Source organism: Ruditapes philippinarum, unplaced genomic scaffold (assembly GCF_026571515.1).
Source record: "Ruditapes philippinarum isolate M1 unplaced genomic scaffold, ASM2657151v2 ctg1453_1_1_1_1, whole genome shotgun sequence".
In the NCBI taxonomy this organism is placed as follows: domain Eukaryota; kingdom Metazoa; phylum Mollusca; class Bivalvia; order Venerida; family Veneridae; genus Ruditapes; species Ruditapes philippinarum.
In genome coordinates this window covers 196,888-216,909 of record NW_026854133.1, presented here as the reverse complement: position 1 = coordinate 216,909, position 20,022 = coordinate 196,888, and the positions used below count along the sequence as shown (strand labels likewise).

At 31.4% G+C, this 20,022-nt stretch overlaps 1 protein-coding gene across 1 annotated transcript in view; it reads right to left on the bottom strand.

Moving 5' to 3' along the window:
* Positions 1-14,841, bottom strand: part of LOC132739056 (A disintegrin and metalloproteinase with thrombospondin motifs 9-like) — a 57,876-nt gene extending 43,035 nt beyond the window's left edge. Inside the window, exons 1-3 of the mRNA XM_060726707.1 lie at positions 14,423-14,841; positions 9,517-9,659; positions 7,668-7,746 (exon numbers count right to left, since the gene is read on the bottom strand). Of these exons, the coding sequence (XP_060582690.1) occupies positions 7,668-7,746; positions 9,517-9,659; positions 14,423-14,513 (313 nt within the window). The 5' untranslated portion in view covers positions 14,514-14,841. The remainder of the gene's footprint in view (positions 1-7,667; positions 7,747-9,516; positions 9,660-14,422) is intronic.
* Positions 14,842-20,022: the final 5,181 nt, after the last annotated feature.

The following is a 20,022-nucleotide window of genomic DNA, read 5'->3' as shown; positions in this document are numbered from 1 at the left end:
CCTCAAACAACAACAATAACAACACACCCACACTCACCTCTAAATCAATAACAACAACAATAACTATTTACGTCATATGTATATATGATTTATTACCAAGACAAACAATGCAATATATTGTGTTTAAATTCTAATATTTGTTACACATAACATCGAAACATTTTATGTGCTCCATATCATGAAATGTTAAATTGTAATCTCTTGGGCTTGATGCAATACAATTTTGAATTGAAAATTGAATTAAATATAACCTATAATACAATCCAATTACGCAGTATGAGTTACACAATTAATGGAAAAGCTTTCATATGCGGACAACAGAACACTTGTTTGAATTATTTTGATGAACAATTCTGAAATACTTTTTATTGATACATAATCATAATATCGAGATGTAAATGCAGGTAAAATGCATAGTTGATTTTGACGACATATTAAAGAGTATTTGATATAGCTTCCAAGTTTGTCAACAAACGATACAAATTACGCTTCAAATCGAACAATATTTGATGTAAGCAAAAATACCATCTTTATGGGCAATTGTTCCATACAGGAACTTTTGGATTTGTCAAATTATTTTAGAAAATATATAAATAATCATCACTTGTAATAGTGATAAAAGTAAATTGTTGAAGATTTTCTCTCTTGATAACGACCGTTGAACATAAAGAATATGCCTAAAATTACTGCATATGTGCGTTGATGACTGAGTTAATGTTTATGTAAAACAACAGTTTGCTAACCATTAAAGGGACTCCACTGAGGTGTTTTTGAGAAATATTTTTTTCGAGATTTATGTTCCATTTCTTGCAGATCTAGAAAAAGTTACACGTGTGCAAAATCTCAGATTATTAGCTCAATTCGTTTTTCAAAAATGATTATTCAAATTGTGAAAAATGACCCATGATTGAAAAGCATTGCAATGATTTTCACTCAAATTTGGAAATGTTGCCTTTTCGACCTCAAAAGATTTCCTTTACTGCAGATAATACACTAGTAAAAGATAACATATTACCCTAAATGAAAGCAATATAAAAACGTTTGTTTGAACGATTGAATTAAATCACAATTCTTCAACTTGTCGCTAATTAGCTTCTAGGATTACACAAGTCACTGTCAATCACACTTTGGACTTGTGGCACTCTCATCTTCAACAACTGTAAAAAGTATAAGACAAACTATTTAATTAAAGCATCATGCCTACAGATTCATACTTATTTTTATGAAAATTTTGATAATGTTTTTTTCTTGCTTTTGAAAATTTGAAGCGAAAAAAGCAAGTAATTTACACATTGCAAACTACACTTGCAATCTACATAAATTACAACAAAATATGTCAAAATATGCAAAAATAGCCCCAATTGCGGTCGCTTTGCAGTAGAATATGGTGATAAATACTGCAAAATCATTCATATATCGAACATTACATGTGAATTATTACTTGAATCTTGATTCTTTTTTACTTTTCTCAAAATCACCAAGTATTTTAACCTAACTTATAAACATTTTCAAGTCAATATACCAATTCATCTGATTAATTACAGTTCCGCATCTTCAAATTATACAAAAAGGAGGGTTTCAGTTTGTTTTTATTGACATTTGCATTTCACAAAGTAAACTACATTAAAAGTTTAAAGTAGTTTGCCTATTATTTACCAAAAAAACGGAATCTGTACTCTTACGAATGCGTACAGAATCGGAACCAACGGTACACATTCCGTACTAAATTTACAGTAAAAAGCCTGGGTTATCGAAGATGATTGCAATCGAAACTTTTCGGCCCTTTCCAATAGTCTTCGAATAAAGACCCGAGACGTTCAGATTTGGACGATTCTTGTTTTCGGTGGAATGCTTAGTTAATTTCAGACTATGTCCGGAGCAACTTTTGATAAAGACTAAATAACATGTTCCTAATTTTTTCGCACAATACCATCCGGGTCAGAATTATATGTATGGCTAGTCAATACGATCAAATGAGTTGAAATAGAATTTTAGTAACCGTCGTACTACAATTCAATGATGACGTCATTATTGAAAGAAGAGGCAGAGTAGAAAATTGTAACTGAATAAACTGTATGCGTATATAAAAAAATTTGGTTCATTATGCAAAGTGCAAATTAGTAGTATGATTTTATTGTTTCCTTCAAAAGTAAAAATATACTATTTTATTTTGTTCATAACTTGCCATCATTCTGGTTGTAAGCAATATACAAATCGCCGTTAGGATCGCATCGACCACAGTAGCCTCCACATTTTGCAGATATCACATTGCTGTCGATATTTCTTTGAAAATTTGTCATTTTTGTTTCCCAACCAGTTGTAATCCATTCAACCTGAAGATGATCATTAAGAAGTAAAAAAGATGTCGTCAGTCATATTACCAAGTTGCCCCGTACATTTAATCAAATATTTTATATTTTTGATCCTTGAAGATCGTTTAGTACGACATTATTATAATTATTATTATTATTGGGTGTACATGTTTGTTGTATCTATTCGCTTGGTTCCAGTTTTCTTACATGAATACAAAATAATCACCCTTTGGATAAGTTGCCTACTTTTTAAAATTTTTCTTTTGGCATCTTGTCTTAGATATGCAGGCTTCATATCCCCTGATCCCCTTTCAATATTCAATTTTATTTAGTGGTCTGCCCATTGTTGCCTCGTTTAGGATATACGTATTTTTTTACTTGGTGATGTTCCTCAATTTTAAATTTCACCATATTTATGTTTAGATTTTGACTTCTGCTAAAGCCGGTGCTGGGGCGTCGGTGGTAACTTGCACTTTCAAGTGACGTCGATGAACCGAGCTTGCAAAACTTTCAATTTTTTCGTTTTTTTTTGGCATTCTTTACGGATTAGTTTTTCATACATTTGATTGTGTCTGTTAACGAAAGATAATGAAACAATGCAACATCTCTCAATAGAGAGAAATAAAGAATCCCTAAAGAAAGCTCAAAACGACAAAATTAAGTCGCCTATCACGCCTAATATGTATTTATGGGCTTGTTTCCCATTAGTGCTGTGTAGACATTCGTTGTTACGCTTCATGTAAGAATGTTGCTGATCTGTTTCATCGAACACAAAGAAAACAAATCAATGTATTTTCGGTACTTTAATCGACAAAAGTCGCTGAATAGCCTACAATCGAAAATCAGTTTAGTCTTAAAAGATGTAACTATGTATAATCCTTCTTTCTGAATTTGAACACTGGGTGCCTTGCAAAGAGAATACTTGAAATTCCATTCATACAATTCCACAACGACACACCGCTGCTGCCCTCTCGTACTTGTGGTGGAATTAAGTTTAGCTTGTGGAATTGTACTGGAATATGGTGATCATTAACGTATAATTTTTCTCCTCCTGGAAATTGAAACCACAAAAATAACTCATCAATTATAGATAGGAGCATAAAACTTGTTAGAAGTTTAACAACTGAAAAAGGTTTGCTGAACGTGCAGTAATGTATCTTTAAGGTAGCAAAGCGTAAATAAGTAGTATTTTGACTTCCTTACAAAATACTAGTTCACTATAGTTGTAGATCAATTGCAATAAGAGCAGAAAAGGCAATATTTTGTACATCAATGTGATTAATATAGTATTTTTGTTGAAACTGTCAACAAATTTACATAAAAGTTTATCAGTTTTGAAAAATAAAAATAAAAAGCATTTCCAAGGCATAATGGGCCTTTAATTATATAAGATTTAGATAGATTTAAAAAATGACATGAGTTTGAATTTCTAAACGACTAATTTGATACCATCAGATTGACACGTATTTTCTGATATCTCGTGAAAATCCTTTTGGACCTCAGATACCCAGCATTGAATCCATAATTGTCTTTTTCATTCACTGAAATATATAGTAATAAGGTTTACAACATGAGCCGATTAACTTAGATCATCAATTTATACGATTTTAAATTTAATTGAAAAATCATCATTTCTTCTTCTTGTTATTTCTTTAAATTACATTTTAAAATTGTATATATGCAATATGCAATTTTAAAAACAACCAGTAATTTTTTTTATAACACAGTACAGTTAAGGAATCGGTTTATATCATTAAAAGTTTTGCGAGTCAATGACTTAGAAAATACCAACATGACGTTCGCTTTACCACAATACATACATGTACTCAAAAACGATTGCAGACAAAATTAGATGAAATGTATTCAAATATCTTTAACCTGACTTTGTTTTCTAATCAACCGCTAAACATTGTATTGAAAAAAGGCTGTTAGTGTCAAAGCTGAAAAGTTTTATCTGAAACCTGAAATGTATTCCAGCGGTTCTTCTGTGGACATTTCAGCGCAGTATATTTTGACCATATGACCTCCGAGAATTTCCGAATATAGCCAGTATTCACCATCAGTGTAGGAGATGCTACAAAGTTTGACATCTTTACATGTCCATGGGACTGAATAAACATCATACTTACATAATTTATACTAATATAATTTATAATAATAATAAATACTAATATGATTCGTTATAATTAAATGCAGACTATATGATTCATAGTATCAAAATACAAACTACTATTGTTCACACTAATATAATTGATATAAATATAATTCATGCTTATATAATTTAAGCGAATATAAATCAAACAAATATTACAATTGCTAATACAATTCATACATTCTAATATAATTCATTTTAATATATTTCATGCTGATATAATTCATGCTGATATTTTTCATGCAAATAATTATAATTTATGTTAATAAAATCATACTAATATATACATAATATATGTATATTATATTACATCGAAAATTGATTATCGAGAACAAACTAAGATTGCCAGCTAATTCAATTATTAATCTATTATTAAATATATATTACATATGTATGCAGATATAATACGCTGTATAATACGAGTTTATATATTAGCGTAGAATAGCAACTTCATAGTTAAAGACATACATTTAAATTTATAAAACTAGAGCAATACTAAGTGAATTATATAGTAAGATGAGTTAGCTAAATTACATTCCATTAGACTAAAGTATACTGATCTTTATAATAATTCACTGAGTACTAGCTAATAGCATGATATTCAATATATCTTAGATACATTAACATTTCAGATTGGCTAAGCGACTCATTTAGCACACGAGAAATTGATCCATGCTTAAATCATTACGCTAATATAATTAATATATACATAATTCATACCTATAAAATTCATACTGATATAATTCATATTGACATAGTTTATGCTAAAATCATTTGCGATAATATAACTTATACTTATATAATTTGTGCTTATATCATTCATATTAATACAACAAATGTTAATAAAATTATATTTATATAATTCATGCTTATATAATTGATGCTAAAATCATTCAGGCTAATATAATTAATACTTATATAATTCATACTGATATAATTCATATTTATATATTTTACGCTAAAATAATTTGCGCTAATATAATTAATACTTATATTATTCATACTCAAATAATTCATGCTTATATAATTCATATTTAATTCATTTGTGCTAATTTAATTAATACTTATATAATTCATAGTTTTTTATAATTCATATTAATACAACTCATGTTAATAAAATTTATATTTATTTAATTCATACTTAAAATAATTCATGCTAAACTCATTTACGTTAATATAATTAGCACTTATATAATTCATACTTTATATTTATATAATTCATTCTTATATAATTCATGCATCTTTTGTGCTAATATAAGTGATACTTATATAATTCATACTTAAATAATTCATATTTATATAATTCATGCTTATACAATCCATGCTTAGATCATTTACGCTTATATAATTAATACATACATAATTCATACTTATATAATTCATACTGATGTAATTCATATTTACATAGCTCATGCTTAAATCATTTGCGATAATATAACTTATACTTATATAATTTGTGCTTATATCATTCATATTAATACAACAAATGTTAATAAAATTTATATTTATATAATTCATGCTTATATAATTGATGCTAAAATCATTCAGGCTAATATAATTAATACTTATATAATTCATACTGATATAATTCATATTTATATATTTTACGCTAAAATAATTTGCGCTAATATAATTAATACTTATATTATTCATACTCAAAAAATTCATGCTTATATAATTCATATTACAATCATTTGGGCTAATTTAGTTTATACTTATAAAATTCATAGTTTTTTATAATTCATATTAATACAACTCATGTTAATAAATATATATTTATTTAATTCATACTTAAAATAATTCATGCAAAAATCATTTACGTTAATATAATTAGCACTTATATAATTCATACTTTATATTTATATAATTCATTCTTATATAATTCATGCATCTTTTTGTGCTAATATAATTGATACTTATATAATTCATACTTAAATAATTCATATTTATATAATTCATGCTAAAATCATTTGCGCTAATATAGTTAGTACTTATATAATTCATACTTATATAATTCATGCTTATACAATCCATGCTTAGATCATTTACGCTTATATAATTAATACATACAGAATTCATACTTATATAATTCATACTTACATAATTCAGGCTTATACAATCCATGCTTAAATCATTTACGCTTATTTAAATAATATATACATAATTCATACTTATATAATTCATAATTAAATAATTCATGCTAATATGAAATATTTTCTCGATACACAACCATTTATGTAGATTACTCAAAAAAATAAAATACACAAACTGATTTAATAGAACATCGTATTACCATAGGGTACTTAAAATAGAGAGAAATGAAATCCATAATGTAAGTAAAAATTGACAAAATTTTAAATGTTGCAGGCTGGGTTTCTATGGGCCTATTCGTGGGTAGTCCTGGAAAGTGAAAGTTACCGTAACGCCCCCTTCCCTAACACAGGCTTAAGCAGACTTCAACATTACATTACAATATACTAATGGTGAAATTTTCAACTGACAAACACAGATGTGTGCATATGGCGAATATCATGGAAACTTTACTTTATCTAGCCCTGCGCGTTGCTTTTCTCTTTTTTACGCATTCTTTAAATACTTGGGGATCTTTTCGTGAAAAAAAGTACGAAATTATTTTGATAAAGTGTTCAGGGGATCTTACGCCACTTTTCGTGAAAAAAGTACGATATTGTCTCAATGAAGGGTTCATGGTAAACACTGATATATCAAAGAAAGAAAGAACACAACAAAAACCACCGCCACCTCCAACGACAAAGAAACAACAACAAAAACAAACAAAACAAACCAAACAAACAAGAAGACAATTTTACAATGCATTTTTAAAGACGTTATTGAACAGAATAAACAAACAATTTATTGAAAAAGAATTGCCCTTAAATTATAACAGAAACAAAGTCATTTTCCTGTTTATAATTCTTTGTACATATTTCAATAGATATAGATATTTATACACTTGACATCGGTTATAAGGGGTGTGTACGATAGCAAGCAACTACAACTTTTGTCCATGAACATGCTCAATCAAAACCGATTCTTCAAGACTTATAACCTATATATGTAACAGAGCAAAAATAAACGTAGTCTAAGTTTGCTTTTTTATCTGAAAAATCTTAGAGTTACACAAACAAGAACAAAAAACATACATGACAAACTAAAACTAGTAATTACTAAGAAAATTTCCGTACATTCGCAGACATGTGAGGCACCTTTTTGATGACATCTTTGGTTCGCTTTACATGGCCTTGAACTACAGCTTCTAACCGTCTGTAAAAATAGAGGAAAATCAAGAGACATATATTCATTTAAAAGGCGCATCAGGCTTTTATTTTATGTTGTAACAAAGAAATTTCTGTGTTGTTTAACAGCTGAGTATTTCAGTAATTTTTTAGCTTGTGGACAAAGTGCTACGTATTCTTCAAAGCCACCTCATAGTTGAGTGAATGGGTTCCCATAAGGTATTTTAGTAAGCTAAGCCAGTTGCGGTCTTCTAAAAAGCTAGAAAATTTGGAAATCAATTGGCCGCGCTTTACTATTTTGTGTTTTACGCTGTCACACAGGGCTGGCGTTCTACGGCGTCCAAAGGAAAATTCAGAGACGCCGAGTGAGCGCTGTAAGCATCGGCAACACATCGCTGCAGACATCGCATGGAACGCCACCGCATCTGCGCAGGTTTTAGAGCAAATAAAATTGGCTCATAGACAAACGCTCGTTGCTGGGGTTCTGATATGTAGCGCTGTTGGATGCAGTAACTAGATACGTCAACTCAGTAGAATCGCAACGAAAACAGGAGCAACGTGAAGCGCAGAAGGATCGCCGAATGAACAACGTGGTTAGCCCCGGCTCTTGTGCGAAGATTGTGCCGCGCTTAAATTGCTTGTGTACGGCGCTTAAACGGACCTTTATCTTTCTGGAACGCTCTTACTGCGGCACAATCTGATTAAAATCAGCTCTAAAAAACGTTCCGCAATTAGACCTGAACATGACCATAAAATAAATTAATTCTGGTGCCTATTCACAATCATCGGCGAGCTTTCATAATTTTGAAAGCGATGTGGTTTCTAATTTCAACCCTGGGAAAACCAATACTGAGTAGATAAATTTCATGATTTCGAGAACAAACATGGCGTTGTCCATATAGCCGACAGGTAAACTGGCAAAACAATCTTGCTCATTATAAATTGACTCTATTTTTCAAAGAAATTTGTTAAAAAATACTTCAAACATTTTTTTAAACAATTCGTTTAACTTTCACGTATAATGGTATTTTGATACTTCTTCTAATGCTTATGTAAAAATCGGTTTGATTGCATAGCTAAAATAGTTTTCTCGGGAAATCCGAATTATAAAGAAGGTGGAACATATACGGTCGTCTTCAGATCTATATAAAAGAAAGAGTAGATCTGATCAGATTGGCTCTAATCAATCATAATCAATTTAAAAATGCCAACCGATGTACAATTATAACCAAATCCGAACATTTTCAACAGGCAGACGTTTTGTACTTTCGGTTTGTATAACCATAATAAAAAAGTTTACTGTTTACTGTTATATCTTAAAACGCACATGAAACAAATGGACTTTTATTCGATATATTTGAATAAATTAAGTCTTCAGCTCCTAGCATTAAATTACTATTTGTTAACAAGTTTAGTTTCTTAGCGTAGGTTAGACGGAAGTGCCGTATCTGTTCTGTCATTCTTACTATTGTGTTCGAGGTTCTTGTCCGTAGTTTGACGAAAGGATATAGATTCGGTTGATAAGATTTCCCAGCTATGTTTAATTACATTTACGGATATTTCTATCCGGGTTAGTGAGAAACAATTATCTCTACAACAATACTAAAGGTAGCTACGGACGATGTCTTTAAATCACTAATTTTCGTCGTCTGCCTATCAAAGCAGAGCCAATCCTCTTATCATATGATACCTTTTTACTCTGCAAGAGTAAATATCTCAGCTAGAAAAAAAACATCACATTGTCCAAACAAATATGGATCAAACATTGTTAGCATTATAAGCACAGGAAGAGTCTGACCTGTTTGTTGTTTCTTGAAAAATAAATGTCTTCGAGTAGCTTCATAAATTTCTTTACCAAATTCATTGACCTATCCTGAATGCTTGAGGATCTTTCGACAGGTATTACGTCATTGACACCACTTTTACCATAGCTTAAACGAGCTGAAATTTATAGAAAATATCCCAAACAATACGACATCAATATCACGTCTACTAGGCCTGAAATGTATTAACATTTACAAAACATTAAAACTTTCCGTACAAGGACTTTAGCCGGTTGAAATGTATCTATTAAAAACAATACGTCTTACCAGGGTTAAAACGAAATGAATTTCAAAGAAATTCATCACAAGCATTACCGCATCTCGACCACTCAAACAAGGGATTGGATTAATCGAGCTGAAGTTTATAGAAATTGATCACAAACAATATCATTTGACGATCACTTATACCAGGGATTAAGGGAGTTGAAGTTCATAGAAAATTATCACAAACATAACCATATCACGACCAATCATACTATGGAACAAACAAGCTGAAGATTATAGAAATTTATCACAAACAGTACCGTATAACGACCACTCATACCAGGGATTTAACGAGCTGACATTTATTGAAATCAACAATATTGAAATAAATAAATGACGCGTTATTATATTTCTTTTCTTTTACGTACACGTATTCACTCTACAAACATGCCCGCTTTTTGAGAAGCTTAATGTAACAGTTGAATACTTGAGAATGACATAGTAACATTTGAATATATGATACACACAAAACAGTAACAGTTGTGCATACACGAAAATAACAGATACTTGTTGCAATCATGAAAATAACACAGTAATAGTTGCACATATGAGAATAACACAGTAAGAGTTACATACTAGAATATAAGAATAACACAGTAACGGTTACATACACGAGAATACACGAGAATAACACAGTAACAGTTACATACACGAGAATACACGAGAATAACACAGTAACAGTTACATACACGAGAATACACGAGAATAACACAGTAACAGTTACATACACGAGAATACACGAGAATAACACAGTAACAGTTACATACACGAGAATACACGAGAATAACACAGTAACAGTTACATACACGAGAATACACGAGAATAACACAGTAACAGTTACATACACGAGAATACACGAGAATAACACAGTAACAGTTACATACACGAGAATACACGAGAATAACACAGTAACAGTTTACATACACGAGAATACACGAGAATAACACAGTAACAGTTAACATACAGGAGAATATACGAGAATAACACAGTAACGGTTACATACACGAGAATACATGAGAATAACACAGTAAGAGTTACATACTAGAATATAAGAATAACACAGTAACGGTTACATACACGAAGAATACACGAGAATAACACAGTAACAGTTGCATACTAGAATATAAGAATAACACAGTACCGGTTACATGGATGAGAATAACTCAGTAACAGTTGCACACGTGAGAATTACACAGTATCAGTTGCACTTATGAGAATATCACATTACCAGTTCAATACAATTTAACACATTAGAAGAACACAGTCAATGTTTAATACATTAAACAAAACCATTAACTGTTAAATACATGAGAACCACACAATTCGGTTTAAAAAGGAAAGAATATCACATAGACTAAAATAGTAGCTGTTAAACACATGAAAATAATACAGTGAATTTTGAACACATGAGAATAATACAGTATTTTGTGAATAGATGAGAATAACATATTTACATTTACTGTTGAACACATGGAAATAACATAACAATTTTTGAATAGATGAGAATAACATATTTATTGTTGAACACATGAAAATAACACAGTTACTGTAACATTAACTGCTAAACACATAACTTTTAAAAGGTTAATAATACAGTAATATTTGAATAGATGAAAATAATAAATTTACTGTTGAACACATGAAAATAATACAGTAAATGTTGAACACATAAGAATAACATAATTTTATAATTGATTAGAAAAACAAAGTTACTGTTGAACACATGAAAATAACTCAGTTACTGTTGACCACATGAAAATAACTGCTGAACACATGACATTAACATACAACACATTAACATTTGATCGCATAAGAATAAGACAGAAACAGTTGGCACAATAAAATAACACAGTAACTGTTGAACACATAATAACACATAACACAGTAACATTTGATCACAAGATAATAATTCAAGAACCGTTGAACACATGGAAAACAACACTTTACTGTTTAACACATACTTATTTAAACGCATAGCAAAGTAGCTGTTGATCACATGAGAATAACTTTATAACTGTTGAGCACATAATAATTTCACATAACACAGTAATTGTTAAATACATGAGGATAACACAGTAACTTTTGAACACATGAAAATAACAAGGTAACTGTTTAATAGATAACAATAACAAAGAAATTGTTGACACAAGTAAAGTACAGCGAAATCTATTGATTACAAGAAAGAGAAAGTAACTTTTTGATCACAATGAGAATAACAAGTTAATGTGTTGAATAGATGGAATACACAAAAATTGTTGGATTGCTGGAAGAACACACAGTTAACTTGATATATAAAACACCTGATCTGTTAAGATCATTTATATTATTACATATATACCATAACCGCAACTGTTAGTAATCATGAGAAGAGACACTAATTACTTTTGAAAAGATTATAATAACACTGTTACTGCTGAACACATGAAAATATCACATAAACTGTTGAATACATGAAGATAACACAGAAACTGTTGAATACATGAAAATAACACAGAAACTGTTGAATACATGAAGATAACACAGAAACTGTTGAATACACGAAAATAACACAGTAACTGTTGAATACACGAAAATAACACAGTAACTGTTGATCACATGGGTTTACAAAATGACTTTTGAATAGATGAAAATAACACAGTTACTATTAAATACATGATAATAACACAGTATATTTTGAATAGATGATAATAACACAGTTACTGTTGAACATATGAAAATAACACAGAAACTCTTGAATACCTGAAAATAACCCAGTAGCGGTTGATCACATGGGAATAACACAGTAACTTTTGAAAAGATGAAAATAACAGTAATTGTTAAACATATGATAATAACACATAAGTCAGTAACTGTGTAATACATGAGAATAACACAGTAACTGTTGAACATGTAAAAATAACACAGAAACTGTTGAACACATGAAAATAACCCACAGAAACTATAGATTATATAAAAATAACACAGAAACTGTTGAACATAGAATCTGTTGAACACATGAAAATAACACAGACGTTATTGAACAGAAGTAAAATAACACAAGAACTTGTAAACACATGAAAACAACACAGTAACTGTTAAACACATGAAACATAACACTGTTATTGTTGATCACATATTTATAATGCATCAACATTTATCACATGATAATAACACAGTTTCAGTTTAACACATGAAATAACACAATAACTGTTGAACACATGGAAACAACACAGTTATTGTTGAACGCATAATAATAACACAGTGTTTATTTAAGACATGAAAATAACACAGTTACTGTTGAACACATGAAAATAACACAGTAACTGTTGAACACAGGATAATAACACAGAAGCAGTTGCACTCGGAATAATAACACCGTAGCAGTTGCACACATGACATGAAAATAAGACATAACTATTTAACACATGAAAATAATACAGTAACTGTTGGATACATAAAAATAAACGGTAAATGTTAATTACATGAATAATAACACTGAAACTGTTGAACACATAAGAATAACACAATACTTGTTGAACACATGCGAAGAACACAGAAACTTTTGAATACGTGATAAATTCAACAGTTACTGTTGAATACATTAGAATAACACAGTATCTGTTGATTGCGTAACAGTAATAAAGTTACTGTTGAACACATGAAAATAACTGTTAAACACTTAAAAATATCGCAAAAACCTTTGAAAACATGAGATAACACAGTATCTGTTGATTGCGTAACATTAACATAGTTACTGTTGAACACATGAAAATAACTGTAAAACACTTAAAAATATTGCAAAAACCTTTGAAAACATGAGATAACACAGTATCTGTTAAATACATGAGAATAAAGCAGTAAATGCTGGTACCATTATCTCAGTATATGTTGAAACATTGCATTGTTTTGAAATATTTTCAGTCTATATACTTAAACTGAAATTATGGAACTTTCATGTTCAATGGAATTCCGTGCAGATTGTATCATAAAGAAGGACAAAATAAAAAAGCGTGTATACAGTATGACTAAATTTCAAAGCTGCAAGCCTCCAGATGAGCAAACATGTTTTCAAGAAAATCAAAATTGAGAAATGTATAATGTGATTCAATAAATCATTTACAAGCGTGGAGGGGTCGGGCAAGTTATTTATTTTGCCTATATGAATACATATGACTGAAACATTGTAATTTCTCAATTGAATATTACCGGTAATCATCGTTGGGGAGATTTTTTGTCAACCCTATATAACAAGTTCAATTAACTGTGTCAGACATATCATTCCTTAGCAAATTACATCTTTAGCATTATAACTCAATTTTAAGGTATGTTTAATGGTAATTTCTTATAATGTAAGTCTATGGTAAAATCAATACAGTAGTGTGACCATTATGATAACATATGACTGAAATATTGTACATTTAAATTCTTATTCAACAGATAATAACTCGTTCTAATTAATATGAAAAGACACGTGACCGGGGGTCAAGGTTGGTGGCTCACACGCCACTTACTGGTACCTTCTTTGGCTCGAAAAATAATTCGGAAACACTCGTTTGACTTGCGTACATGTAACCGAATTGTACAGTGTCCAATTTAAATACCCTCATTTGACAATACCAAATAAGCTGTTTTACGTACCTCTAGCATTTGTTGTTTCAAAGGAAAATACTGTCAGAAAAATAATCCATGAGACAATACTTGTCAGCGCAATAAGACGTGACAATGCCATGGCAACAATCTTTCTAGTTTAATATCTCTTCAATTTATGTCTAAAATGTTTAAAACGTGGCAATATATTTACTATTACGCTGTTAAAAACAGATCGACGTGTTCATAAAAGATCCTTTCTTTTTATACACTCGCATTAAACCTACTTTAAGTTCTTACATGATTATATTCCCATCCAGTTTCTCTGTTAATTACTGCTACAAAATAATTATACATTCTGTAACTTTTGATAACCAATGAAAAAGTCGGTCATATTCCTGTTTATATATACTACTCAACTTTTGCAAAGCATCATAAGTTAATGTTTAATATTATCCCAAGAACCCAAGAATAAAAATGATTTCTTTCCAATTTTTGAAACTTCTGCTGCAAAAAATGTTTTGAGATAGAACCTGACATGAATTCGTGTTGACTAATCCGTTACCGGCTTAAAATCATTCATTTGCTTACATTTCTAACATATTTGACTTCGGTATGGCGAATATAATAACATAAGGCTGCATTTGAGAGAAGCAGATTTATTGAGGGCTGTAGGGAGTGTCAGCAGGTGGCCACCCTGCGGTGCTTGGTGTACACAACATTGCCATACCAGAGCCTGGTAGAGATACCGGCTACATGGTACACCCACCAGGAGGCACGCTGGAGGTCCACAAAGGGTCACAGTATCAGCTTAGAATCGGTTTTGTTTTGTTCGTTTAGGCACGTCGTGCAAGGTGTTCAACAGCAACTGCTTATCAAATGACAATGCTTATGCGTTTGAGTCCATTTCGCCACGCATAAGGTATAAAGAAGGCTGCATATAGGTAACTTGTGGTGGCGAAGACCCTACATACGTTTCTCTTGATACGTCGACATCGACATGCCCGTTTGGATGGACCTTAAAGCATACACGGTGGACCATGCAACACAGGAGACACGTTCTGATCACTGATGGGTTCTGCATAGATTTCACAGATAGGCGTGCTAGAGTCTGGAGAAAACGAGTTGATGGCTGACCGCTACGGAGGCGGGTCAAAAATGGTAAATGGTGTGGGGAGGCATCAGCTGGGAAGGTCGAACCGACCTTGTTTTGCTAAATAGAGGCACACTGACAGGTCAGCAATACATAGATGACATCTCAGACAACCGGCTTAGGTTTTATGCTGGAGGAGTCGGCGATCGGTTCATTCTAATAGACGATAATGCCTGCCCCCATTTGGCCAGAGTGGTCTAGGGATACCTAGATAGGGAGTTTATTGAGTGCATGGACTGGCCAGCACCTGACTTAAATCCAATTCAACACATGTGAATTGAGCAGCAGGTTAAAAATTCAGCTCGTTAGCTGCAACCTAGAACCATCTAGTAGCTTTAAGCAATGTTGGTCCAAGAATGGGAAGTCATGCTCGTTAGAACGATCAGAAACCTTATAGTGAGTATTACATGTATTAGAAGGTGCTGTCAAACTTTCATTGATTGTCACGGGTCACACACACGGTATTTAGTCTAAAACTGTAAAAAAGACCCAACAAATTTGTAAAACACGCTGCATGTTCTGAAATCTTCAAGATGGGAGTCATCCTCTTCTAGGGCACAAAATTAGTGTAAAACTCGTAATAGGGTTAAATTCGTCCTTCAGTTGAATTGATAAAACAGTTAAAAACATTTTAAACCTTTCGCACGGCGTTAATAAAATTATCCAAAGAAATATTCACACTCAAACATATGGTGCTTAGCAAAAGTTGAGTAGTATACATTTAATTGCTGACAAAAATAAACTTTAATTTATTTCTAAGAATATTCAAGGCCATTAAAATTCGCACGAGTAGGCTGGTAATTTAAAGTAGTGCATGCACGCATTTAAGAATAATTATATAGTTTAACTGTAGATATATATATTTTATAACCGCCAGCAATACACTGTTAATATCATGTTTCACTGAAAAGTTTTTTAGATATGTTGCTGTGCGTATAAACTTTATTTACATGAAAATGTAAAATCGTTTTAAGCTAGCAAATATGTAATTTTAGTGTTTAATAATACGTATTAACAAAAATAATTGGTCAACAATGCCGCAGGCCCGGGACTTATTATTTTTGCTAATGCGTATTATTAAACATTGACCTATTTTATGATCAACATTGTTTTTTCAATCAAAAGCAAAGGCATTTCTCTTAACTGCGTGAACATTGTCGCCGATAGCCCGCCCTTTTGTGGTTTCCACAAAATAGTTATATAAAACAAACGCATGATGTCTACACTTAGTCAAGTTCCTTACATCTCACATTTAGATTAGCTAAATAAATGGCCCTTTCACCATATCAGCACATTTCATATTTTTATAATGCACGGAAGTTAAACTTTTGTCTACAGGAAAAAAACATCATGTTTCTATAAAATGTGTGAATATATAAGTGGGTAAAATGACGCAATTAGCTAAAAACAATTAAGTCAATGAAATGTGTACATTCTTTTAAATAAATGGAAAATGTAAGAAAAATATATTTTGAGCTTATTAATTGATACAAATTCGTTATTTGATGCAAGTTATTCGCTAACATTTAAATCATCCCTATTGATTTGGTTCTTTGAAAAACAGATCACTTTTTGCGGTAGTTTATTATTCCCGCTTATGCCGTACCTTAATATTTTACATTTCAGAGTTTATATTGAGTGATTTTGTCTTGTCAAGATTATCATAGTTGATGCTTTGTTTCTGAAGGTGTCTGTAAATATGAGTGTTTTAGTTTAAGTTGTTTTCTGATGCTGATTAGATTTGTGAAATTTATATTGCCTGTTGAATGTTTGTGGTGTATGCTGTACCATAAAGATGTAAAAATATTCATTTTGTATTCTTCATTTTTTGAGATGATTTTATTGTTTTGTTTGGTCGTAAATTTTTTAGCCAGGGGTATAGTATTGTTTCGTAATAAAGACTTATACGTGGAAAAATACTTTGTAAATGTTAATAAATGGTGTGTGTTTGTTTCGGATGTAAACAAAAAAAAATACTAGTTTGTTGTGTAAATGTATATATGGATTGAAAATAGGAAAAAATAAAAAGACCTAAGAAAATACTGTAAACTAAACAATTGCACGCTAGCTTTCCAACTTGGAAGTTGGTTCTAGTTGTTTGTTTTACGAAATCTTTCCTTAGATTAAATTATATCAAGGCAGTCATTTTACTGACAATCTGGTGGCTCGTCCGAGATATTCTCATTAGGGTGAAATGTTTTCTGGCAAAATTATTTGTAGATCATTTTGTAAGTGAAATAGATTAGTGTAAAATACCTGTTGGGCGTAAATCGATAAACATGTGTTGTAGTGTTATATAAATAGAGTAGAGAGTAGCGAAGAGTAGGGTAAAGTAGTGTTCATTATGCTTATCGAGGTAAGTATATAGTCGCCGCTCTGTCCGTCCGTCTGTCTGTGTGTACGTTTGTTGTCCATCCACTTTTTCTTGTCCGGGACATAACTCTGAAACAAAAAGAATTTGAAACAGATTTACTAACGTCCCCCGCCTCGGGGAAGTTTTATATGAAGCATAAAATTGTGTTATTTCAAAAGATTGAGGTATGGATCTCAGGACCTTCAGTCCAAAATTATGATCAATGCTAGATCTGCAAATGCAATAATAGATTTTTTAAAGAAATAAAAAGAAACACGGAATTTAAAAATCTATCATGTAAAGCTTTGACCTCTAAGTGTGACCTTGACCTTGGAGGTAGGGGTACAGGTGTTGTGCATGATACATCGTCTTATTATTGTAACTATTTGTGCCAAGTATTTTCAAAATCCTTTGAACTTTGAAGAAGTTATAGATAGATCGGACACAAAATATACCCTATAACAGACTATGTTTATCTGTGACCTCTAAGTGTGACCTTGGAGGTAGAGACCCATGTTTGACATACCGTCTTATCATTGTGATTATTTGTGCAAAGTATTTTTAAAATCCCTTGATCTATGAAGAAAGTATGGACTGGACACAAAATATACCCTATAACAGACTATGTAAATATTTGACCTCTAAGTGTGACCTTGACCTTGGATGTATGAACACATGTGTTACGCATGACATATCATCTATAAGTGTGACTATTTGTGCCAAGTAACGAACTGAGCCTATTTCTATATCCCCATTTTTCTTCGAAAAGGCTGGGGACAACACAGGTATCAGTATGACAATTTGTAGATTGATATATCTCAATGGGTAAATATGCAATGCACAAGAACCGTATCACTGCCTTCTCTAATTTTGAAGTGATTGCCCTTGGTTGATTTTTACACTTTGAACATTATCCGGGACATAACTCTGAAACCATAAGAGATATCAATATGAGACTTTGTAGGTATATAGATATTAATAATTAGATATGCAGCGCAAAAGAACAATAACTCTGCCTTGCCTCAGTTATTGCCCTATGTTAATTTTTACACTTTGAACTTTGTCCGGGACATAACTCTGAAAAGCATCCCCCTGTTCAACCGGCCCTTGTTAGAGTAGAGGAGAGTAAAGTAGAGTAGACTCAGTAGAGTAGAGTAGGGTAGAGTAGAATAGAGTTTATAAGTAGTAGAGTAGAGTAGAGTTTATTAGAGTTGAAGAGAGTAGAAATGAGGTAAATATAGTAGAGTAGGGGGGAGTAGGGGAACGGAGAGTAGAAAAGAAAAGAGGAAAAAAGGATACAGTTGTGTAGCATAAACCAGACTGGACTAGAGTGAAGAGTAGAGAAGGGTGTAGTTTAAAGTAGAACATAGTAGAGCAGTATAGAGAAGGCTAAAGCAGATTAGAAATATAGTTATGTATAGCATTGTATGTCTTGAAAAGAAGTTTCTGAGGTGACGTACCATCATCATTATTATAATCATCTAAAACATGAATTCATCCCCGCCATCACCTCCTTTAACATCATCATCACTGTCATTTCATCATTATCCTACCATATTCATCATCCATATCAATAATAAATATCACCACCACTTGGACCATAATCATCATCAATACCACAATAATCATTATAATCATCATTGCATTCCATATTTTAATCACTATCATCTCAGTCATTAAACCGTTTATCCCAATCATCATTATCATCAATCAAAATTTTTATTATAATAGGTGTAAATCTGGATATATGGCTTTTATTAAAGGGAATTAAGAGTTCTTTAGACGGACGGTAGTAACAAATAAAAGAGTAATAAGTCATGTGCAAGAGTAAAGCTGGCAATTGTATTGAAGAAGAAGTGAAGATAGGTTGGTATTAGATGTTAGTAAGAGATTATACGTAAGTGTTAGGTAAGATGTAAAAACGATTGCATCGAATAAGAATGAAGTTTATGATTTTGAAATTGAATTTAAGCTTTAAAAAAGATTCGTGATTTGAAACGGCAGATAAGATAATGTTAAGGAAGAAGAAACAATTTAATTAAATGGACATTTGTGGCGTATGGGAGGAAATTATCTCTTTGATAACAGGCTAATACTTTTTGGAAAGACGGTAGGGTTAAATACATTTTGGAAAAAGAGAAAGAA